General features: G+C 37.0%; 2 protein-coding genes across 2 annotated transcripts; both read left to right on the plus strand.

Annotated features, from left to right (window-relative positions):
- The first annotated feature begins 1,264 nt into the window (after positions 1–1,264).
- LOC145032259 (28 kDa ribonucleoprotein, chloroplastic-like) lies at positions 1,265–2,644 on the plus strand. Its single transcript, XM_078981011.1, has 4 exons — positions 1,265–1,737; positions 1,837–1,938; positions 2,023–2,298; positions 2,366–2,644. The coding sequence occupies exons 1-4, from the start codon at positions 1,345–1,347 to the stop codon at positions 2,429–2,431; spliced, it is 837 nt and encodes a 278-aa protein (XP_078837137.1). The 5' UTR covers positions 1,265–1,344; the 3' UTR covers positions 2,432–2,644.
- A 15,779-nt stretch (positions 2,645–18,423) lies between these two features.
- LOC145032260 (protein SIEVE ELEMENT OCCLUSION B-like) lies at positions 18,424–21,852 on the plus strand. The gene is made up of 7 exons (XM_078981012.1): positions 18,424–19,079; positions 19,221–19,337; positions 19,435–19,883; positions 19,959–20,074; positions 20,195–20,337; positions 20,415–20,906; positions 20,973–21,852. Exons 1-7 carry the CDS (start codon positions 18,489–18,491, stop codon positions 21,612–21,614), a joined length of 2,550 nt encoding a protein of 849 aa, XP_078837138.1. The 5' UTR covers positions 18,424–18,488; the 3' UTR covers positions 21,615–21,852.
- Positions 21,853–26,000: the final 4,148 nt, after the last annotated feature.

The raw sequence follows: 26,000 nt of genomic DNA on the forward strand, positions 1-26,000 counted from the left end.
AATCAAACATCTTTTATCAAATTTTGTTCAATTTTGTCTATTTTCTATTTAAAATTGTATAAATATATTTTTTTATTACATTTTAAACCGTATAAACATATTTTTTTCATTTAAACCCCACATTTTTATTTAAATACAATGTTTTTTTTTTCATACATTCAAAGCATTAGTTATATCATGAGAATCACACTACCCATAAGGTTCTAATAAGATGTAAAAATTTAATGGGTTGCAAACTTGATATCTGAGTTTTGATCGACTACACGCCTCCAAACCTTCAAACACATTTTAAAGTTGCATATTTAATATAAAATACAATTTTTATATAACTAATACATATTTATATATAAAAATATGGTTTGAGTGTAAAAAAAATGTATTTATACAAAACTATGGTTTTTAAATTAAAAAAAAAAACATATTTATACGGTTTAAATGTATTAAAAAAAATTATACGGTTTCAAATAGAAAATTGTCAACATTGAATAAAATTGGAAAAAAATGATGTTCGATTTGGAACAAAAAACGTAGTGTCAAAGTTGAAAGAAAAAATTAAACTTAGTGTCAAAATCGAAAAAAAAAATAAAAACTTAATTAGTGTTTTTTGTGAGAAAAAAAATTCAATTTTGACACGTCAGCATATAATGTCAGCATGTCACATCATCAAAACTGACACGTCATCATGCCACGTCAGCATGTAACCTGGTTAACCGGTCAAGTGGTCAGAATTGTAACAAATTGAAAAACACAGTGTCAAAATTGACATACAAAAAAACACAGTGTCAAAATCGAATTTTTGTGTAAAAAAAATGTTTTTTGTATCATTTACCCTTATTGTAATTCTTTACTCTATAGAAGGAGGAAATGGATGTATCAGACGTGCACAAATAATGTGACTTAATAAATCTTCCTGTTTTGTCAATCTCTTAGGCTTATCCAACCCCACAAAGCGGGGATCTTCCCTATATATATATATATATATATATATATATATATATATATATATATATATATATATATATATATATATATATATATATATATATATAAAGAGAAAAAAACAGTAATATTGTATCCAAATCTGAAGGAAACATATACATGCAAATTGCAATGCTTCAAATTTGAGCAAATTGAATGTTTTCCAAAATCATAGTTTATTTGAACTCCAGGGACCAAAAGAGATAGATTTGATACAGAAGGGGCAAAGTTAACACTACAAAGAATCTCCCAGAAAAATAAAAATATCTATCTACCCAGTGGCAGTGTTCCTTGCAATAATCTTTGGCCTTGCCTCTTCTTCCATTTCCGACTCTTATCTTCCTACATCTCCTCCCCCTTCTTGTTATGACTTCCGCTACAACATTTATGTCATTCCAGTTGCTTAGACCTACATACACTTCCATTTCCACCCCATTAGGGTCAAATTCATATCCTAAACCCTTCAAAACCATAAACGTCTCTCGAATTTCATCATGGATTTCTCACAAAACCACCATTTCACCTTCCAAATCACTCCAATTCGTGACCCACACCTCAGATTTGTCACAACAACTGACACAAGAAACTGAACCAGTAGACGAAGAAGATGCAACTAACGAAGAAGGAGAAGAGGAAGAAGAATCATATTCAGAACCACCTGAAGAGGCAAAGCTTTTTGTCGGTAACTTACCCTACGATTTTGACAGCGAGAAATTGGCTAATCTCTTTAATTCTGCCGGAGTAGTAGATATTGCCGAGGTGTTAATCGATTGAACCCCTTACTTTTCAGTAATTTGTTAATTAATTCCGTATGTTGCATCATGTGTTTACAGTGGTCGCTTTGATGTGTGGTTTTAGGTTATATACAACAGGGATACAGAACAAAGTAGAGGATTTGGGTTTGTGACAATGAGCACAGTAGAAGAAGCTGAGAAAGCTGTGGAGAAGTTCAATGGCTATGTAACCTTTATCTTCTTCTCCATCCATCCATCTTAATTACTACATATTCACATTAATCTGTAATATTGTTATGAACAAAAACAGGATTTGAGTGGAAGGGCTCTTACTGTAAATAAGGCTGCACCAAGAGGTTCACAACCAGAAAGACGAGTGGTAGGGACTTCTTTCAAGATCTACGTGGGTAACCTAGCATGGCAGGTGGATAGTGAACGTCTGGAGCAGGCGTTTAATGAACATGGGAAAGTGGTCGATGCAAGGGTGATTTATGATCGTGAAAGTGGAAAATCACGTGGGTTTGGTTTTATAACAATGGCAAGTGAGTCAGACATGAACGATGCCATTGCTGCTCTTGATGGACAGGTATATTGCAATTTGTAAATTGCAATTTGTAATTTTGTAACTTGTTCTTATTGAATTTGTGATGCAGAATTTGGATGGGAGGGCAATTAGGGTTAATGTTGCTGAGGAACGTCCTAAACGTAGCTTCTTTTGATTTTGAAATCGGAGGGTAATCACATGAGGGTGAAGTACTGGAGTTTGAAGAGGACCTGCTTCTTTTTTCATTTTTTTTTAATTGTTATAGATTATATGACATCTTTTATGTAATGTAAACTAGAGTTAATGGTGGTGTTCGATAAGATGTTATATTTTTTCAAGAATCAGCCTTTGCTTTGCTTATAAAATACAAATCATAACCATTCAGTTACCTTATGATTCAAGGTTTATCCATACAAGACTTATGATTTTAGTGTTATTGTAGTTATTTTTAATTTTGAGATAGTCTGAGCTGTATTTACTCACCAGACTGGAAGTGCGTGATGCACACTCGAAGTGATCAATGTGTACTAGGAAATATGAAGGTCCGGGGGCAATGCCCCTTGCGGGGTCCAAGAGGCAAATCCTTTGGCGGTGGTTCTATTGACCAGTCAACAGATGGGGTCAAGAGGCAGCGTCCCGAAACCTAAACAAATTTCTATAACAGGAAAGAGCCCTAACATGCATTTTCTGTAAAAAATAGGTTGCGGCATAATTGTTATGTAAGAATCGGTTATGTCTTACAACTACTATTATAACCACCCATTTTGGCACCATTTTCTGTATAACCAAATTCCAACTACCATCTTCTTTCTATAAAATGAAGATGAATGTTATATGGAAAGGGTTAACACTTTTGATACTCAAAATTGATTATGTGAATTTATCTACATCTCAAAATGTAAAATAGCAAAATATTTAATTTGGAGGTGGCTTGACTTTTAAATTGTTATTTTTGGATTATTCCAAATCAGATTTTGTGATATTAGGCTAGGGTTGAAATCACACATTTAAAAAATGATTGCAAACATGATTAAAATTATCCAAGTTTATATTGATATTTTAAAATCCAAAATCTAACAAGATTTAATTTGAAAAAAAAAAATAACGAATCTGTAATGCCCTGTTCTTGGTATGTATTTAATTAAAAATTTATTCACTTTTGCATAGAAACTTGACGAGTTGGAGGCCCCAAACTCGTCGAGTAGGAATGGAATTGGACGCGGGTTGTAAAGTCTACTCGACGAGTTGAGAGCCTCAACTCAACGAGTAGGATTGACAAAGTGAAACTCTAATTTTCAGGATTTTGCACCCTATTTAAACACATAAACTTCCTTAGGTTGGCCTCATTTATAGCCTCCAAGTCCCACAACCTAAATTTCAAAACCCTAACGCCTTGTGTGAGCTTGTGAGTCATTTTTGAGAGAAAACTTGTGTACTTGAAGCTTGTGGAAGAAGGGGAAGCTTGAGAGCCAAGATGAAGCTTTTAGATCTAGAAGCTTCACTCCATTTGCAGCATTTTCTGGTAAGCAAGTCTCAAACTTGCTTAAAGATTACTTAGATCTCTTCATTTTCACTTTTAGGAAATGGACGTCCCATGTGAGTATACTTCCAGATCTAGGACCTTGGATGGCTTTCATGGCATAAAGGTGCAAACTTTATGGCTATTGAAGCCCCATGTAAGCTTTAGGGTGTCATTTTGGCATTTTAAGCTCCAAAAGGCCATGCATGGAGAGAAAGTCTGAGACTTTACGTGTTCATGTAGTGTCTAGGGTCTAGATCTCAGTATGCCTTAGCTTGAAGTATTAATGGCTTTTGGATCAAGATCTAGGTCTGATAGAGTTAGGGTTTGAGCTAAATCCATTAAGGAAGCGTATTAACATGTAAAGCTGGAAAGTTTACCCTCAAAAGGACATTTTCAGTATGTATTTGAAGTATGAAGCTTAGATCTGAAGGATAGGATCTTAATATATTAAGATAGCTTAACAGACTGAATAAATCGACGAGTTCATAGAGAAACTCAACGAGTTAGGTCGAAGTATCCCGATTCTGTAAAAGGGAAAAACTCGATGAGTTCAAGGATGACTCGACGAGTTGAATGGAGAAGTCCCGATTTTGTTGATAGGAGGAACTCGACGAGTTGTGAAAGAATTTGATGAGTTAGATCGTGATTTCAGGGTTTTCTGATCTATGAACTTGACAAGTTGATGGGTCAACTCGATGAGTTGAGTCAACCTAAATTGTTGACTTTGACCAGAATGTTGACTTTGACTTTGACTTTGACCAAAATTAACCCTTAAGGGGTTATGAGCATGAAAGGGGTAATTAAAGGAGATCTTTTATATGTAGGAGTTTGAATGGAGTTGATTTTAGAGCTGATGACAGTTCAACTACTTCACGACATCTGAGGTGAGTTATCTTTCAGTAGAAGTGGATCGAAGACACCAACGTCGGCCCACTAATAGTTGAGTATAGTTGAGATGATTGTCTTTGTAATAATTATATGGTATGCCGCTATCTGTTGTGCTTTATGTGCTAGTATGCTATGGTATTATGTGATAGTGGTAGGAGGGGTGAAATAGTCCCCGTTACCAGTTGAAAGAGACCGAAGGGGTATGCCAACACCTAAATATGATAGGTAGTATGTGATTTATATGTTTATGTACTAGGATGATATATGTTAGTGGTAGGGGTGAAATAGTCCTGTTACCAGTTGAAAGAGACCAAAGGAATAGGCCAATACCCAGATATGCTAGGCAGTTACCGGTTGAAAGAGGTCGAAGGGGTAGGTCAACACCTAGATATGCTAGGTGGTTACCGGTTGAAAGAGACCGAAGGGGTAAGCCAACACCCAGATATGTTAGGCAATATGTTATTGTATGATATATGGTATGATGAGGGAACTCACTAAGCTTTGTGCTTACGGTTTTCAATTTTTGTTTTAGGTACTTCCTCTTCGAAGGGAAAGGAGCCGACATGATCGCACCGCATCACACTACATTTTCCGCACAGAAGATCCTTGGGATTTATACTCTGATAGTGTTTTATTATGACATGTTTTGACTATCGATACATTGGCTTTTGATATAAGTGATACTATGATTGTTTTCAAACAAATGGTTTTATAATTGTTTAATTTAAAATGAAATTTTTAGCCTTAAATTTTGGGATGTTACAGAATCCAACACTAAACTCAGTATATTCGGTACTCTAAGAAAAAAAATATTGCCTTACATGAATTAGTAAGTGCAAGATAAGGTATTTGCTAGATAATATTAGTATATTATTGTGATGACCAAAAGGCTTTTTGGTCTAACAATATCATAAATTGATTGACAGACACTCTAACCAAAGGTTGAACTTCAAACAAAATGTTTAGATTTAACACTTTTTTAGAAAAAAAAAATATGTTATTAATTTATTATGATGACAATCTAAAAGATACACATAAGATATTCTTTTTGGTATAGACAAAATTGCAGAAATGGTCGTTGTGGTATGTCGAAAATTGCAGCTTTGCTCCAAAAAAATTTGGGATCATTAGTCCAAAATAAGTTTTTTTTTTTTTTTTTTTTTTTTTTTTTTTTTTTTTTTTTTTTTTTTTTGAAAATATCTAAAATTTTCCCTTGGTATTTTCTTTTTCCATTTTTTTATTTACTTTAATATATTTCTATTTAAAAAAAAGACAAAAAGAAAACACCCTACCTATTCAACCCTTATAACACCTATACTCTCCTCCATTTTATCTCGGTCACCTTTAGAAGGTGTTTGAGATTACTTTTAAAATAATTTTTTGGACTTTTGGTTTTTTCAAAAAGCTAAAAGTTTGAAAATTTGTTTGCCAATTCTAAAAGTCTTTTTAGAATGACTTTTTGGCAAGAAGAAAAAGGAGTCGTTTTAAAAGTCAGGAATTTGTGACTTTTTATGACTTTTGACTTTTTTAGCCTTTGCTCTTTCAAAAGTTAATCCAAACCCATTTTAAAACTTCCTTTTGGAGAAAACTATAAGTCAAAAGACCCTTTTGTTGAAAATGACTTTTTAGGCTAAAAAGCAATCCCAAACACCCCCTCAATGTCGGACGATCGTCAGAGACTTGGAATGATTCGACAGATATGATCTACAAACACCAACAAAGATCTACAAACACCCCCAATTAGTCACCTTCCCTACCCAACTTACTCATCACCACCACCAAAGTTCTGCAACTACATCGAGTTTGCAGAGGAGATGATGACATAATGACTCTGACGACGGTGTACAGATCTAGGTTACAACGTCATCTTTGTCTTTCTCATTCTCCAACCACAATGTTGAGCTACGAGCTATAGAAACCCCCGATGAACAACAGATCTGTAAACCTAAAAATATGAAGTCGTGAGCTAGGGTTTCTTATATGCAGAGGTAGCGTCGAAATGAACGACACCAGATGTGACATCCCCAAAATCTCGGCCAGAAAAGACCGATTTCATTTATTCTTTTTAAAATAATTTTCAGAGTAAATCCTTTTAATTTTAAAAGAGATGCGGAATTTGTTCCCAAAAACAAAACATGATGAAATAGATATTTATCAAAACATTTCATAAAGAAATATGATTTCATTTCATAATCAAAAGTCGGGATGTCATGTTCCGATACAGATCATAAAGCATAAACGATAGCATTACAAGTCTTTCAACAAATATATACATATACAGACTTGTAAACAAAACAACTTGATGTTCGCCCATCTTAAGCTCTTGCGCCACTTCCTGTAAAATAAATCAACTGAGTGGGTCAGGCTTGGGAGCCTGGTGAGCATGTAGGGTTTTCAACCCACAATAAATAATTTAATTAATTATTATCAACCAACAATAACCCAGTTACCCATTCACGTTATTCTCACTTTATGTCCCTAAAATAACTAACACAAGGGACATAGTCTAAGAATATTTCATCGGGGCGACTACACATGCTTCGGGGGTTCCTCAGCAATATAAGTCAAATAAGGCAACCATGGGGGGGATGGAATACAGCGAATGAACACCCAAGTTCATTAACACCTACAGGTTATGAGCCTGCTAGCGTTCCACTGGACTATCTAGAAAAGTCCGTGGTCGTCATCTAAATTCCGCTAGATGACTGGAACAAAACAACATCGAGGCCTCTCATCTGTTTATTACACACCAACTATCTACCCATATTCTACCCAACATATTAGTAGATAAAATATACATTTTTATACGTAGTTTCAAAACCTGTATAGCATGCTCAATCAAAACATTTTTCACATAACAGATGAGGCACACACACATAACACGTATTTCATAGAGAAATAATCAGATCTATAAGATAGAAGAGAGTGGGTATACATTTACATATATAACAACAAAATATATACACATAGCACGTATTTTATATAAAATACTTCATAATATTGTGTTGGAATGAAAGTAACTACACACTCACTTGATCAGAAGATGATCGGGCAGCACTACGGCTTGCAGAAGAGGTGTTTCTCCGTAGATCTGGAAGATCTTCACAAAACCGGGCTCCTCGCGGGCAGCGTTTCGGCTCGGGAATAACGCTCTTCGGGATTCTCGGGGCTTCGGATCTTGCTTCGGGGCTCGGGAATATTACCGGGGCTTCGGGGTATAAACGGCACGCAAAACGAGGCAAAACTTAGAGAGAGAGAAGAGTTTGAACAAGAGAAAATGGCTGAATTCGAGTTCTATTTATAGGCTGCTGGGTCTGGGATTACGCGGGGCGTAATCAAATTACGCGGGGCGTACTCAGTACGCGGGGCGTACTCGGGTTACGCGGGGCGTACTTTGACGTCACTGCGTGCGTCGACTGGTGGCACTTGAGTATTGGTCAGACAAGTTGCAACCGACTGAGTACGCGGGGCGTACTCAAATTACGCGGGGCGTAATTGACTTGTCAAACTTCTAAATTGCGTAACTTTCGCATACGAGCTCCGTTTTCAACGTTCTTTATATCCACGCGAAGGTCAGACCATACTCTACAACTTTCATTTAGAGTCCATTGGCTAATTTTGACTTTTATTTTTATTATTTATTTTTAGAAGGCCGGGACAGAAAAACTTCGTTATAAATTCATAACTTCTTCGTCTGACGTCCGTTCTCGCCTAACTTTTCATTGCTTCGCTACTAACAACAAGATCTTCGATTCTCATTTAGATTGTTTCAGCTAAAAACCGCTCGATCTTAAATCGAGTATTCGGGCTGCATACTGCCACGTCGAAACTTCAGAAAATCATAACTTCCTCATACGAAGTCAGATTTGGGCATTCCTTTTATGCACGCTCTCGGTTTAACGAAATCTACGACTTTCGTTTAGATCGCTAAGGCTAAATATCGTTCTATCTTAAATTCATATTTTACGTCACTCGGCGTTGTGCTGGTTCTGTCTCGAAACTTCGACAGGTCATAACTTCTTCGTTATAACTCGGATTTTGGCATTCCTTATATCTCCGAAATCCTTATTTCGACCACTACAACTTTATGCAAAGATATCGGGCGTATCTCACACTTTAATTTTGACGCTTATTTCATTCTTAATTCATTAAATTATAAAAATCAAGAAAATAAACACATAAATCACATAATTCACATAATTCACAAATAATACATTCTTATTATTTCAAGTTGAGTTACAAAGGTTAACCTAGACTATTACATTGCTAAAAATGGCAAGCCCAGAAACACAGGCGTTACAATTCTCTCCACCTTAGAATGATTCCGTCCCCGGAATCACACATCAACAAACAAATGCGGATAGCGACTCCTCATGTCTCTCTCCGTCTCCCAGGTGAGGTTTGGCCCATTCGTGTGTTTCCATCGGACAAGCACTAACTCGACCATCTTACGTCGCAATTTCTTAGTCTTTCGGTCAACAATTGCCTCTGGTTCTTCAATCAACCTTTTGTTCTCATCGATCCTCAACTCTGAAAGTGGAATTATGTCGGGAACTTCTCCCGTGAACTTCCTCAAATAACACACATGGAAAGTGTTATGAATTCCATTTAGTTCTTCTGGTAGTTCGAGCTTGTAAGCTTGGTTCCCAATCCTCTGAAGAACTTTTAACGGTCCAATAAACCTTGGACTCAACTTTCCCCTTTTACCAAATCTTATAAGTCCCTTCCACGGCGAGACTTTAAGCAAAACCGAATCCCCAACTTCAAAAGTCATCGGTCTTCGCTTTTTGTCAGCATAACTCTTTTGACGATCTTGAGTTGCTAACATTTTTTCCCTAATTATTTTCAACTTTTCAGCAGTCTGATGAACCATCTCCGGTCCCATAAACTGCTTTTCCCCAGCCTCAAGCCAACAAGACGGCGTACGACACTTTTGTCCATATAAAGCTTGGTAAGGTGCCATCTTAATGCTCGAGTGAAAACTATTGTTATAGGAAAATTCTACCAACGGTAAATGTTCATCCCAATTACCTAGGAATTCCAAGGTACATGCTCTCAGCATATCTTCAAGTGTTTGTATCGTTCGTTCGCTCTGACCATCGGTCTGCGGATGGTAAGCTGTACTTAAACACAACTTGGTACCCAATTCTTCTTGTAGACTTTTCCAAAATCGCGAGGTGAAACGACTATCACGATCCGACACAATTGTTAACGGAACACCGTGAAGCCTCACAATTTCCTTTACGTAAGAATTCGCAAGCTTTTCCATAGACCATTTCTCCTTGGCTGCTATGAAATGCGCACTCTTAGTGAATCGATCAACGACCACCCAAATCATGTCGTGACCATTCTTTGTTCTGGGCAGTTTAGTGACAAAATCCATGGCAATGTCTTCCCACTTACCCATAGGCACAGGTAAAGGTTCTAAACTCCTGTACGGTTTCTGATGTTGTGTCTTGACTCTCGCACAAGTCACACACTCGGCCACATACTTTGTAACATCAAGCTTCATCGTCGGCCACCAGTAGTAGGGTTTCAGGTCCCTATACATTTTAGTGCTACCGGGATGAATCGAATACATGGTCTTGTGAGCTTCTTTCATCAGAAGATCTCTAATTCCTCCTGACTTAGGTACCCAAATACGATCTTGGAATACCTTCAGTCCATGACCGTTTGTACCAAACACCAACGTTTTACCCAAACGTTCCTCCTTTCGGTCATTTTTCTCAGAAGCTTCCTCTTGAGCTTTCTTTATACTTTCCACAATGGTCGAGACAACTTCAATTCTCAACGCTCTTGGCCTTTTCCTTTCAAGATTGACTTTCCGACTGAGAGCATCAGCAACAATATTAGCCTTACCGGGGTGGTAAAGTATCTCGCAGTCGTAGTCCTTGAGTAATTCCAGCCAGCGTCGTTGCCTCATATTCAATTCCTTCTGATTAAAGAGATATTGGAGACTCTTATGATCAGTGAAAAGTTTGCACTTAGTGCCATAGAGGTAATGCCTCCATATCTTCAGAGCGAAAACTACTGCTGCCAACTCCAAATCATGAGTCGGGTAGTTCTTTTCATGCTCTTTCAGTTGTCGAGACGCATATGCTATCACCTTTTCTCTTTGGGTTAAAACACAACCCAATCCAACCCCAGATGCATCACTATAAACAGCGAAGTCTTCAACTCCTTCGGGTAGAGAAAGTATCGGTGCCTCGCATAGTTTCTTCTTTAGCTTCTCGAATGCTTCTTTATGCTTCTCACTCCAAGCATAAGCAGCTCCTTTGTGGGTCAAAGCTGTCAATGGAGTAGCAATCGAAGAAAAGCCTTGGATAAACCTTCGGTAATATCCGGCTAATCCTAAAAAGCTTCGAATCTCCGTGGGACTTTTCGGTTATTCCCACTTCATTACAGCTTCAATCTTTGCTGGATCAACCATTATCCCTTCTTGGTTGACCACATGACCCAAGAATTGGACTTCACGAATCCAAAAATCACATTTGGAGAACTTAGCATACAGCTTCTCCTTCTTCAAAACTTCTAACACTTCTCGCAAGTGTCTGCCATGCTCCTCCTAGCTTTTTGAGTAAATCAGAATGTCGTCGATGAACACTATCACGGATTTATCAAGGAACGGATTACAAACCCTATTCATTAAATCCATGAATGCTGCCGGAGCATTGGTTAGTCCAAACGACATAACCAAGAACTCGTAGTGTCCATATCTAGTTCTGAACGCAGTCTTCTCTATATCCTGCTCTCTTACTTTCAGCTGATGATATCCTGACCTAAGATCGATCTTCGAGAAATAGCTCGAACCTTGCAATTGATCAAATAGGTCATCAATCCTTGGCAACGGATATCTATTCTTTATCGTTGCCTTGTTCAGCTCTCTGTAATCAATGCACATTCTCATACTTCCATCTTTCTTCTTCACGAATAACACCGGAGCTCCCTAGGGCGATGAACTAGGTCTAATGAAACCTTTGTCCAACAACTCTTGAAGTTGCATCATCAGCTCCTTCATCTCCGTTGGTGCTAATCGATAAGGTGCTTTTGCTATTGGCGTGGTTCCTGGTAGCAAGTCTATTCTGAACTCTACTTGCCTATCAGGTGGTAATCCAGGAAGATCTTCGGGAAATACTTCCGGATAATCACACACCACAGGAATACTCTGCATCACCTTCTTTTCCTTCTTAGCATCAATCACGAATGCTAAATATGATGTACATCCCTTGGTCAAACACTTTCTGGCTTTCATTAGGGAAATGATTCCAGAATTCACTCGGCGCTTGTCCCCATACACCATAAACGATTCATTTCCAGGCGGGTTTACTTTAACTATCTTTTTTTTTGCATAAAATTTCGGCATCATTGGCGCTGAGCCAATCCATTCCCAACACGATGTCGAAACCATTAAGTTCGATAGGCAATAATTCCTCGTGGAACTTATTCCCATTCAAGTCGATTAAGATGTTTTTCATACGATGGCTAACAGGTACAAACTTGCCACTAGCAACTTCGACTAATAAAGCATTATCTAGTCTATCAACAGGTAAAGCTAGTTTTCTACCAAATTCATGCGATATAAAGGAGTAGTTGGCTCCAGAATCAAATAAAATTTGGGCAGGCAAATTGTTAACGAGAAAGGTACCTGAAGTGACATCAGCTTCATCCTTAGCAGCTTCCAGTGTCATCTGGAATGCTCTCACCTTCGGCTTTAGTGGAATGTTGGGCTTAGCTGCCTCCTTCTTCTTCGGACAGTCTTTCAAAATATGCCCCTCTTCATTACAACCAAAACACATCCTTTTGTTGTTCGGACATTCATTGGCAAAATGTCCAACCTTTCCACATTTGTAGCAAGTTACATCCTCGCTACATTTCCCAAAATGCTTTTTCTTACACTTTTCACACCACTTCGCTTCCCCTCCTTTACCCCCACCAAACCTTTTCGAATCAGATTTCAAAAATTTGCTTTTCTTGCCGGAACCAGATGTTCCCTCAAACCTCCTCTTCTCACCAACCTCAACCTTGTTGGTGGTTCTCCCCTTTATCATGTTCTCAACAGACTTGGCAACCCAGATAGCTGCCTCTAAAGTATGTGCCTGACGTACTGGCACCTCATACTCCCATGGGAGTCCCTTCGCATACCGGTCCACCTTCGTCAGCTCGTCTGGAACGATACGCAAGGCAAACTCCATCTTATCGGTGAAGTTATTGGTGTATTCATCAACTGACATACTGCCCTTAGTCAATGTCAGGAACTTGTTCTCCAACTCCAACAGATTTTGAGCCGAGCAGAACTTGCGCTTAAACTGCACCAAGAACTCTGCCCATGACAATTGCAGTGGCTCATTAGGGCTCAAAGTCTTCCCTAGAGTGTTCCACCAATGAAAGGCTCCACCTCGGAATTGACGCACGGCATAGATGGTTTGCAACTTACCTCTGCAGCCACACGTCATGAAGGCTAGCTCCATTTCGGAGATCCAATCCATAACCCCAATCGGATCCTCCTTTCCATTGAAGGTCGATGGTTTGCAAGTCAAAAAGTCCTTGTACTTGCATCCCATTCCATCATTGCTTCCATCGCGGTTATCTTGCCTAACTATCGGTGGGTTGGCTTGACCAACTGATCCACTGAAGTTTCCACCTTCCGAGTGCCCTTCATTTAATTCAGGCTCTTCCACACGAATCGATAGTTCTTCACGATTTTGTTGAAGCAACCGTCTAGTTTCCTCCATCTGACGATCCAACATCGTCTGAATCATCAATTGCACACCAGCCATGGTTATTGGCTCAGGTGCTGCTGCTACAACAGGTCTTTGTTCAATCACTGGTGGTTGATTCCTATTTTCATCAGCATTTCCAACTCCACTTCTTGTTCTCACCATTTTTGATCTACACACCGAATAAGGTGAAATTTGATCCTTATTCACGATAGATATTCAAATCATCCTTATCACTCCGAAACGTTTACATGCTAGTTCTAATATCATAGACGTACGCTTAGAATCCTACACACATAAGGTTTCTAGATCCGGTCGGCAACAGACCATAGATCCGAACAAATAATATCATATATGGCAACATATAACATTTAGCACATAAAGCATTTTAGGCAACTTTCCTAAAATAAACTAGTGCTTGTGTCTTAAAACATAACAGACACATCTCAAAATTCCACTTAGCATTCTAAGTTTAAGTCTAGAAATCCTAAAAATTCCTAGTTCGCTTAAACTAATGCTCTGATACCAACTGTGACATCCCCAAAATCTCGGCCAGAAAAGACCGATTTCATTTATGCTTTTTAAAATAATTTTCAGAGTAAATCCTTTTAATTTTAAAAGAGATGCGGAATTTGTTCCCAAAAACAAAACATGATGAAATAGATATTTATCAAAACATTTCATAAAGAAATATGATTTCATTTCATAATCAAAAGTCGGGATGTCATGTTCCGATACAGATCATAAAGCATAAACGATAGCATTACAAGTCTTTCAACAAATATATACATATACAGACTTGTAAACAAAACAACTTGATGTTCGCCCATCTTAAGCTCTTGCGCCACTTCCTGTAAAATAAATCAACTGAGTGGGTCAGGCTTGGGAGCCTGGTGAGCATGTAGGGTTTTCAACCCACAATAAATAATTTAATTAATTATTATCAACCAACAATAACCCAGTTACCCATTCCCGTTATTCTCACTTTATGTCCCTAAAATAACTAACACAAGGGACCTAGTCTAAGAATATTTCATCGGGGCGACTACACATGCTTCGGGGGTTCCTCAGCAATATAAGTCAAATAAGGCAACCATGGGGGGGATGGAATACAGCGAATGAACACCCAAGTTCATTAACACCTACAGGTTATGAGCCTGCTAGCGTTCCACTGGACTATCTAGAAAAGTCCGTGGTCGTCATCTAAATTCCGCTAGATGACTGGATCAAAACAACATCGAGGCCTCTCATTTGTTTATTACACACCAACTATCTACCCATATTCTACCCAACATATTAGTAGATAAAATATACATTTTTATACGTAGTTTCAAAACCTGTATAGCATGCTCAATCAAAACATTTTTCACATAACAGATGAGGCACACACACATAACACGTATTTCATAGAGAAATAATCAGATCTATAAGATAGAAGAGAGTGGGTATACATTCACATATATAACAACAAAATATATACACATAGCACGTATTTTATATAAAATACTTCATAATATTGTGTTGGAATGAAAGTAACTACACACTCACTTGATCAGAAGATGATCGGGCAGCACTACGGCTTGCAGAAGAGGTGTTTCTCCGTAGATCTGGAAGATCTTCACAAAACCGGGCTCCTCGCGGGCAGCGTTTCGGCTCGGGAATAACGCTCTTCGGGATTCTCGGGGCTTCGGATCTTGCTTCGGGGCTCGGGAATATTACCGGGGCTTCGGGGTATAAACGGCACGCAAAACGAGGCAAAACTTAGAGAAAGAGAAGAGTTTGAACAAGAGAAAATGGCTGAATTCGAGTTCTATTTATAGGCTGCTGGGTCTGGGATTACGCGGGGCGTAATCAAATTACACGGGGCGTACTCAGTACGCGGGGCGTACTCGGGTTACGCGGGGCGTACTTCGACGTCAATGCGTGCGTCGACTGGTGGCACTCGAGTATTGGTCAGACAAGTTGCAACCGACTGAGTACGCGGGGCGTACTCAAATTACGCGGGGCGTAATTGACTTGTCAAACTTCTAAATTGCGTAACTTTCGCATACGAGCTCCGTTTTCGACGTTCTTTATATCCACGCGAAGGTCAGACCATACTCTACAACTTTCATTTAGAGTCCATTGGCTAATTTTGACTTTTATTTTTATTATTTATTTTTAGAAGGCCGGGACAGAAAAACTTCGTTATAAATTCATAACTTCTTCGTCTGACGTCCGTTCTCGCCTAACTTTTCATTGCTTCGCTACTAACAACAAGATCTTCGATTCTCATTTAGATTGTTTCAGCTAAAAACCGCTCGATCTTAAATCGAGTATTCGGGCTGCATACTGCCACGTCGAAACTTCAGAAAATCATAACTTCCTCATACGAAGTCAGATTTGGGCATTCCTTTTATGCACGCTCTCGGTTTAACGAAATCTACGACTTTCGTTTAGATCGCTAAGGCTAAATATCGTTCTATCTTAAATTCATATTTTACGTCACTCGGCGTCGTGCTGGTTCTGTCTCGAAACTTCGACAGGTCATAACTTCTTCGTTATAACTCGGATTTTGGCATTCCTTATATCTCCGAAATCCTTATTTCGACCACTACAACTTTATGCAAAGATATCGGGCGTATCTCACACTTTAATTTTGACGCTTATTTCATTCTTAATTCATTAAATTATAAAAATCAAGAAAATAAACACATAAATCACATAATTCACATAATTCACAAATAATACATTCTTATTATTTCAAGTTGAGTTACAAAGGTTAACCTAGACTATTACATTGCTAAAAATGGCAAGCCAAGAAACACAGGCGTTACACCAGATAATCCTATGATTTTCGATTTATTACGCGTGTTGTGGGTTGCCATCGTCGGTATGTGTTATTTGTTGGATCCAGATCTTCGTCGCTAGACCTCCACCATTACCAGCCTCCTGTTTACAAACCCTTCACCAGAATCAAATTCTGGAAGCACCCTTCTTCTTCTTTCTAGATCTGACAAGAAGGTGTTGCTCCTTACAACAGATGACGAAGAGATGGTGGTGCTTAGGCGAAAATAGTAGCTCCGATAGGTAGTGATGGTCAATATGAGGAGTCAATGGGTCAATTTGTTAAAGAGTGAGGGGGGTTGGGTGGGTTAGTCGGAGGGGGTAGATATATTTTTATGTTTTTTTAATAAAGAAATTGAAAAGTAAATAAAAAATAAAAAAAAATTATCAAGGGCATAATCATTATTTTAAATTTTTTCAAATTAAAACAATAACAAAAATTACTTTTTGGAATAATGATGCTAATCCAAAACTTTTTCTAGTAAAATGATAGTTTTCGACAAACCACAAGGACCATTTTTGCAATACCGTCTTTTGTATAATATACTAGTAGGGATGACCATAGGTGGGTACCCGCCTCGTTTTGAGAGAACAAGAACAAGATCCGACAGTTCCTAGAAAGTTAGAACCGAACCAGTCTAGACGGTTCTTAAATTTTTGGAACAAGTCCCACTGGCGGTTCCGATTCTAGGACTGGGTAACCCGGTTACATCAATATATGTTTACTTTTGTCAATAAAAACCTCAATTTAGTTTGGTTTAAATCGAATCAATTTGAACCAACAACGGATAAAATCAGATAAATATATTCTAAATCGGTCTAAATAATACCACACACATTTTTTTTAATATCAAACTACAACAAGATACTTTGGCAACGTTAAAGCTTTAAAGTAGATACTTTGTTTATTTTATTATTTGCCGATCGTGTACAAAAAAATGTGTGTGTGTGTGTGTGTGTGTATATATATATATATATATATATATATATATATATATATATATATATATATATATATATATATATATATATATATATATATATATCGGTTCTGACGGATACTCAACGGGTAGTGGTTCCGAAAAAAAGAGAACAAGAACCAAAACCGCTTAAGGCGGTTCCATAACTTTAGGAACCGGAACCGGAACAACTTAAGACAGTTTCGGTTCCAGAACCGGCAATTCCGGTTCCAAAAGCAGGTACCCCATTGCGATGCTCATCCCTGTATACTAGTTCATAGTTAATAATATATCTTTTATAAAATAATAATAACTAATTTCATAGGTATAAACTTACCAAGAACTTTATACTATCTGCAATGCTTTCTTTCCTAAGACCATATTAGATCAACGCATTTAACAATGAACAACAAAGCCAATAAGAAAAATAATATATTTGTCCTTTTGAAGTTCCTTTTGGGTCATAGCATCAAAACCATAATTATTAAAACAGCACGTATAAAATCTAGGAAAAGAAGCAATCTTTTCCTTTTCTCTGTGCTTGCTTGCTTTATTTACCATTTGTCTAGTTACGAATAAATATATTCCAATACAAAAAGGCTTGCCAGGGTATGTTACACAAAATTCTGAATAAAAATAGTTACAATTAGAAGCAAAATATTTAATGAAAAATGTAATCACAATTGAGTTGTTATGAATGTTGGTTTGAATGGATGGGTTCAATATGATCCAATCATCTTAATCCAAATTGATATTCATTTTTAGCACATGGATTCAAATAGTTTAAAGTAAACTCAAATTCAATTCGAACCAGTCAAATTAAAATTCGGTTTCCTGAGATATTTTAAAAATAATATATATATATATATATATATATATATATATATATATATATATATATATATATATATATAAACAATTATTACGAAAATATTTATACTGTGTCCTTTGAAACCCTAGAAACCTAGTGGCATACCTCTATCTGAAACTATATAGTAAACTAGTGTAAATAAAAAATTAAAAAAACACATTTTTTTTTTTCTAAAATAGTACACATGCAAGAAACACGCTCGTTTGAACTTGCTGTTTATAGATTCTTGGACTCCAAATGTGTAAAAGTGTAAAGAGACAAATCTTGAGCTTAACATTAAGTTTTTTTATTTTTTGACTCCAACTGAAGCAAGGAAGTTGATTCAGATATATAGCTGGACTACCACTTTATTCCATTTCTGACATGTATTTAAACCCAATCAAGGTTACCCTCAAAACCAGACTACCTATCCTTCACCCCAATAGCCTCCCACCCTTTCTTCCATCAAAATGGACCAATCACTGTCCACTTACACCAACAAATTACCATCATCTAACCCCGACAAACGGCTCTTAACAACCACCAACCCCTTAACAACCACCAATCCATTAACAGGAACCCCTTCATCAATGAACCCAATGCAGCAGCAACAGCCACATCAGCAGCAACACCAACAGCAACAACTCATGGGTCCTATGAGTAACCCAGTGGCTCAACAGCTGCTGGGTCTCTCGAGCAACCCGTTGCAGCAGCAGTTAATGGGTCCCAAAAACAACCCGATGATGAACTCAATGGCAAATCCGATGATGAACTCAATGGCAAATCCAATGATGAACTCAATGGTGAATCCTATGGGGAACACAATGCATACCACCCCGTTGCACCACCAGATGGTGACACCTGTACACAATCCACTGATGCAGCAACAAAACAGAGATGAAAGGAACTCCATTTTTAGTGCTTCGGATGACAATGTGATCATGAAGCAAGTGCTTGATACTCATCTCCCTGATGGCACTGATGTTGATGTCAAACCACTTCTCAACATCGTGGAAGATATACTTCGACATGCCACCATTAGTGTCGATTCCACTTCATCGGTATTAACATTTCTTTTATCATTAATTAACTCCACTTTTTGAACAGCATATCTTAGTTTTCTAACTATACATAACAAAAAAACATATTTGAACATCATACCAAACAAACCTTAACGATCAATTGTTATTGAACTTGCTTAGACTGAGCATACAGATCTGGGAAAGCTCGAGGGTAAAATGGACAACAAACCCCACCAAATGAACGCTGTTGTGATGCTTAACTCATTGTCACATATAATCGACAAACTTGCTTGCGAGGTATATTAAATACTATTCTGATCTTAAAAAACCAAAATGTGATAAATAAATAAATAAAAAAAAGAACTAAAAAGATTCATTTTTGTAAATATTTCAGATGTCCTTCAGGTGCTTAAGTGGCGGAGACGGACACACAACTGCCCTCGCCCTATTTCATACAGTAGGAAACTTCCACTGGGATGCAAAACTGGTGTTGACACTTTCAGCTTTTGCTCTCAACTACGGAGAATTCTGGCTTCTAGCTCAAATCTATTCATCAAACCAACTTGCAAGATCCATGGCTATTCTAAGACAAGTTCCAATGATCATGGAGAATTCAGCCCCTTTGAAACCTCGATTTGACATCCTAAATAAACTCATTCGCTCTGTCCTGGAATTGACTCAATGCATCATGCAGTTTAAAGAGCTTCCATCCATGTATGTTACTACTGATGTTCCAGCCATGGCTAGAGCTTTGAACACTCTCCCCACAGCAGTTTACTGGAATGTTAGAGGGATTATCGCTTGTGCTGCACAGATTACAAGCCTCACTAGCATGGGACATGAGTAAATAATACTTTCATCCTCTATAAAATCTTGGAATCAGATTGTGTGTTGACTAACGAGGTTTGTTGACTTCAGGTACGGGATATCATCATCGGAATTGCAGTCATGGGAACTCTCCACCTTAATCCTTAAGATTAATCATTTACACGAGTTTCTCAAGAAACAACTCGAAGATTGCCACCGTGTTGTAGGTATGTTGTTGATGCTCAATGGTTTAAGCTGTTACCCTTGAACAAAACTCTATTTTTTTAAATTTCTTTTTAAAACATATTTAAACCCACTTATTTCTATGTCCTGTACGAATAATGCAGGAGACAGGAGGGAGATGGATTTCAGGAACTCATTCAATCAGCTATTTGAAACAATCCATATCGACAACATGAAAATCCTCAGGATCTTAATTAGTCCAAGAGATGACAATCTGCCACTTTTCGATGGCGCGACTAAGAAAAGGGTTTGAACAATGATTTATACTATATTTACATATTTTGACTTATATTTAAACGCAAATTCTAATTTACATAATTACAGGTCAGCCTAGAAGTTCTTAGGAAAAGGAATGTGTTGTTGCTGATATCAGGGCTAGACATGTCTAGCGACGAGTTATCCATTCTTGAGCAAATTTACAGTGAGTCACGAATTCAAGGAACAAGGCTGGATGCTTTGTATGAGGTCGTATGGATGCCTATTGTGGACCCCTCGATAGAGTACACTGAAGCAATGAACAAACAGTTTGAAGAGATGAAGAACAGAATGCCATGGTTCTCAGTGTACCACCCTTCCATCATTGATAGGGCAGTCAAAAGGTCAATTGGTGACAGGTGGCACTTTAGGAGCAAGCCTATACTCGTAGTGTTGGACCCACAGGGACGGGAGTTGAGCCCCAATGCGATTCATATGATGTGGATTTGGGGAAGCAATGCATTCCCTTTCACAAGTGCTAGAGAGGAAGCCTTGTGGAGGGAAGAAACTTGGAGGCTTGAGTTGCTAGTCAGTGGCATGGACCCCACCATTCTTAACTGGGTGAGTCTGCTTCTTGTTATATTCTTATAATACATACTAAATATTGACTTGTATTCTGTGTTTTAGATAAGAGATGACAAATACATCTTTTTGTATGGAGGGGACGATATTGAGTGGATTCGCAAATTCACAAGCAATGCAAGAGCCATGGCAACAGCTGCACGCATCCCGTTAGAAATGGCGTATGTTGGAAAAAGCAAGAAAAGGGAAAATGTTCGTCGGGCGATTGCCGCCATCAATGTGGAAAAACTTAGTTACTGCTGGCAAGATACCACTCTGATTTGGTTCTTCTGGACACGAATTGAGAGCATGTTGTTCTCCAAGATTCAACTTAAGAGGGCTGATGATCAAGACCCTATAATGCTACAGATCAAGAAGCTACTGAGCTATGATAAGGATGGATCATGGGCTTTGCTCTGTAGAGGATCACAGATTCTAACTAATGGACATGGATCCACCATGTTGCAGACCCCTACTGACTTTGATCTATGGAAGGAACATGTCCCTACAAGGGGTTTTGATTTGTCATTTACAGACTACCATGACAAGCTTCATGTTGCAGCGAATAACTGCTGTCGATTTGAGTTTCCTATTGCAGCAGGTAGAATCCCAGAAGGCATGCGTTGCCCTGAGTGCCATCGTTTGATGGAGAAATACATTGCTTTCCTTTGTTGCCATGACCAAACTGGCCTTCTTGAACCCTATTGAAGAACTGCTATGAGTATCAACTAAACTGGCACACTCTACTCTGATGCCAGTAAGTATTACTAAGTGAATAAACAACGGTATGTGAATGTTGTTGTTTTTGTCTTCTACTACGATAAGATTGTAATGTGTGATCGTTTTTACCTGAATGTATCCTGGTGGATCTAAACTGCTTTATGGATTAGAACCACTATGTAATAAAATGTTTATGAATCTTATTATAAAGTCATTGTTATATGTATTTGATATTTTGATACTATACTAGTATAATATTATTATGTTGCAAAATGCAAACTAGTTCTTCCTAAATTGTAACGGGCGGATCTGATAATCAGCTAAGCCACTATGATATGATGGAAGAAAAAGATAGAAAGGAAAATAGATAACTAGAAATACCAATTGTTAATGAATCTACTAAGCTGTGTAAGTTCGATCTCATGCTTATGTAAAATGTCACGTTATCTATTTGACTACACACAATAGATCATCAACAACCAGAGGCATTTACAAACAGGATCAAGTGATCAACTATACTATTGGCCTCGTTTGTTAACAGTCCACAAAAAAATAGTAACGGTAACAAATCTTGAGGAACGATTGGATATCTTTAACACGACTACAATGCAGGCCGAAATCATCTCAAAGATGGCTATTTTATTCTGGAAACAAATAAAGAGCACATACAACTCTGATTAATGAAACTTTTGTATAATTTATGAATCTGATCCAGGGGATAACAGGATTTGGAAATTTAGGTTGCGTTTGGTTGTAGCAGATTTTCCAGTTTTCTAGAAAAAATTTCAAAGAAAACGAAAATTTTGAAAACGCATTTGGTTCGTTCAGTTTTCCAAAATTTTCCAAGAAACTGAAAATTTTTTGTTTTCAAAATTGTATGTAAACTAGAAAAGTGTTTTTCAAAGTTTTCCAAATTTCTAAGATGGAAAAATGAAAACTTCCCCGATTTTAACAAAACGCGTTTTCTAAAATTTTCATTGAAAATTGAAAATGAAAACTCAACTCTATTTTTTGAAAACATTTTCTAGAAAATGAAAATAATTTTCCACAACCAAACACACCCTTAACTTCGACGAATAGGAATACAAAAGAGAAGATACCTAATGAACAGATTCTCGCTTAACTATTTTGTTGCTTTTCTCTAGCAAATAGTTTACGTAAACAAAGTTATGAACCCTTGATTTGAAACAGATTAGCAAGGGTGATAGCTTATTTTATTTACTTATTTTTATTAGTTTATTTTAGATTTTTAGATATTTTTATCATTAATGCATTGTATTTTATTTATTTTTCTTTAGTATGGATCGTACCGGGTGCTTGTTATGTTGCATGAGATATTTTGTAGGTTTTTCGGTGCTTGTTGCGGTTGCGGGTTGATTGGAGACGAGCTTAGTGGGCTCCTGGGGCATTATTGGGCTTGGCGGAATCAAAGAGGAAGAATTGGGCTTTGAAAGTTATTGGTTTAGATTATTTGGGCTTGTGAAGATGGATCATAAAATTCAAATTTTAGGCTTGGAGCATCCATTTGGTGGCTAAATGATGATTGGTGCATTTCAAATTACATGGACAAGGAGGGGGACCAAAAGAATCTTTGGTAGTGGAAGAAGGGTGGAGTGGTTTGGTGGACCAATAGCATTACAACAACATTTGCGCGGGTGGAATTTTCGTCACGCGGGTACCCGCGCAACTGCCCAGGTTGGGCATTTTGGTCATTTGGCTTGCCATAACCTTTGGAGATCAGATCCAGAAGCTCATTCACGATTTTCCACCATTGGAGACCTGCAAGAGGCGATTTTGGGAGCTAGATATCATTTCCTTTCATCTTTCCAAATCTTAGGTAGTTTCTTTATGCAATTAGATTATTGTTCTTGTTACTATGTTGCCATGAGTGGTTAATACTCTTATTTGGTTGACTTTGGCTGAAAACCAATGAATTTTTGTGAGTTTTGAAGGATTTATGTTGATTATCAATTTATTCCATGTTTATGATTCTAGTTTGCAATTCTTATGCTTATTTGATGCTTTGATCATGAGCTTAGTATTTGATTGAGCAATGGTTGATTTATTTCATTGATTTTGCATTGGATCATTGAATTTATCTAGAACAAAGGCTTTATGATGGTAGAAATCATCTCTAGCTTATGAATCATATCTCCTTTATAGATTTGTAAGCATTTAACATCCTCTAGGAATTGGGGATTCCTTCATTCTTAAGGCTAATTGATTTCTTGGGATTAATTGCTTCAATTGACCCTTGATCTTAATTAAGAAGGTGTGTTGTGGGCTTCCCCAACCTCCATACTACCTATGAGGAATCTTAGCATATCATGCTTCATGATTGTTATAACCAATTTGGGATGAAGGATAAGCTTTGTATTAGATCCTAATGATAAACACACAAATGTTCATTGTATTGAATTGCCTTAGTTAACCAATTATTCCCAATCTTTGAGCATCTCATCAACTTGCTTAATTGCAAGGTTTTTAGTTATTCAATTATTTTAGTTTTCAAGTAAAATCAAACACCCCCCTTTTAGTTTAATTGTAGTTAGTTAGTTTAATTTCACTAGTTTTATTGAATTACATTGGTGATTGAAACCATTTCCCGAGGATCGATACCCCTTTTTACCATTATATCACGTTTATTTAGCAATCAAAGGGTGTAATTTTCTTGGTGGGTTTGACATCCCAACCAAGTTTTGGCGCCGTTGCCGGGGATGGAGTTTAGAACATGTAAGCCCCAATTTCTCGTTAATATATTATAGTTTGTATTTTATTATTTTATAAATCTAGAATGAAAATATTTTAAAATTTAAAGAGAGCAACTAATAAATAATAATTTTTGGACCTAAAAATAAATATAATTATGACGAAGGGCTAAAAGGAGCAAGTTAGAAACCTTCTATTATAAGCCTTTTCACATTTCATTTTTTTATACCACATCAAGGTCATGTCATTTTCTTACATCTTTCATTTTTTTTCTCCGGCAAACCTTCTATTATAAGACCGTAGGTATACCCTCATTTTTCCCGTATCTTTCATTTTGTTGCTTTTCTCCGACAAACAGTTCACACAAACAAAGTTACGAAACCTTGATTTGAAATAGATCAGCGAGGGAATAGAGTTTAGAATATTAAATAAGGTTATGTTACATGAGGTTCGACAAGATGCTTAATTAATTGCATGTAAGGATTCGTGATCCTTATATAAATAAGGAAATAAGGAGGAATCTTGTTTAACTACCATATTCAAATTCTTCGCAATCCTTATGTAAATAAGGAAATAAGGAGAGTTGATTCCATGTTCCAGCAACGTGTGTTGCAGAACAACAAATATCTCGTTGACAGTTGATTATTTAGATATGCTTTACCTTCTCTCACCTCTTGATCTATCTCATATTCTCACCTTTATTTTTTTTTTCTTCATGTTGAAAACAATGATGACCCTGACCTCCTTTATTTGTTGTGGTAGATTTTGTCGCCCACCAAAATCTCATTGAGAAACACCATTATCTCTCAATTTCCTGCTACTTTATGATCACTCAACAACCTTCTGAACCTTAGATTACTCCTACTGTCATCAATCCCCCTTTTCTCCTATTTTTCTTCTGGTCAACTACCAATGACACCACATCAATATCGATTTCAACATTCTTTTCCCTTTTATAAGTGTTTTTATGTATTTTTAATCCTACATGTTTAAGGTATAATTGTATTGATTTTGTTATCCGTATGAACTTGGCCACTGATAACTGTTTGAATTGAATTGAAAAAGTTTAGAAAACTAACGTGTGAAGACTGAAGACTTAATCAATTTAGTAACACTTTTTTGTTCTCGTGCTCATGGAAATTGATTTAGCAAATTATATCTATACTTGGATTAACTTCAATATTTGATTCCTAGTTTGGATAAATATTAGGTGTTGATATAACAACGTTGTTGAAATTAATGGATGCAAAATCATAATTGATTTCTAATCAAACGATTTTCAGTGAAGAAGTAAAATTTATAGTTGTGAGATCCTTGCATATTATAATAACCTAACCTCAAATCCATCATAGAAAAAATGTTAATTGATATGTGGTTTTTCTTGTATACTATAGATAAGATCCGATGCATTATTGACTTATTGGTGAAGGTCGAGTACCTTCCATTAACAAAATCGTTGTGCATCTTTCTTAACTGTTATATTCACATGATGCTTATTTTTGTTTATTGAAAATTGATTTTGAGCTCAAATATCTCATACTCTTTAACAAGTCCTTTGTGATGGTATCACCGTCATATATTGGATAACCAATTTTATTGACTTGGATACTCCGTTTTTCTTAGTAGTTTATCTCAGACCTTCACTCATTTTGTTTAATTTAATAA

This window comes from Lactuca saligna, chromosome 2, assembly GCF_052625555.1.
Source record: "Lactuca saligna cultivar CGN05327 chromosome 2, ASM5262555v1, whole genome shotgun sequence".
In the NCBI taxonomy this organism is placed as follows: domain Eukaryota; kingdom Viridiplantae; phylum Streptophyta; class Magnoliopsida; order Asterales; family Asteraceae; genus Lactuca; species Lactuca saligna.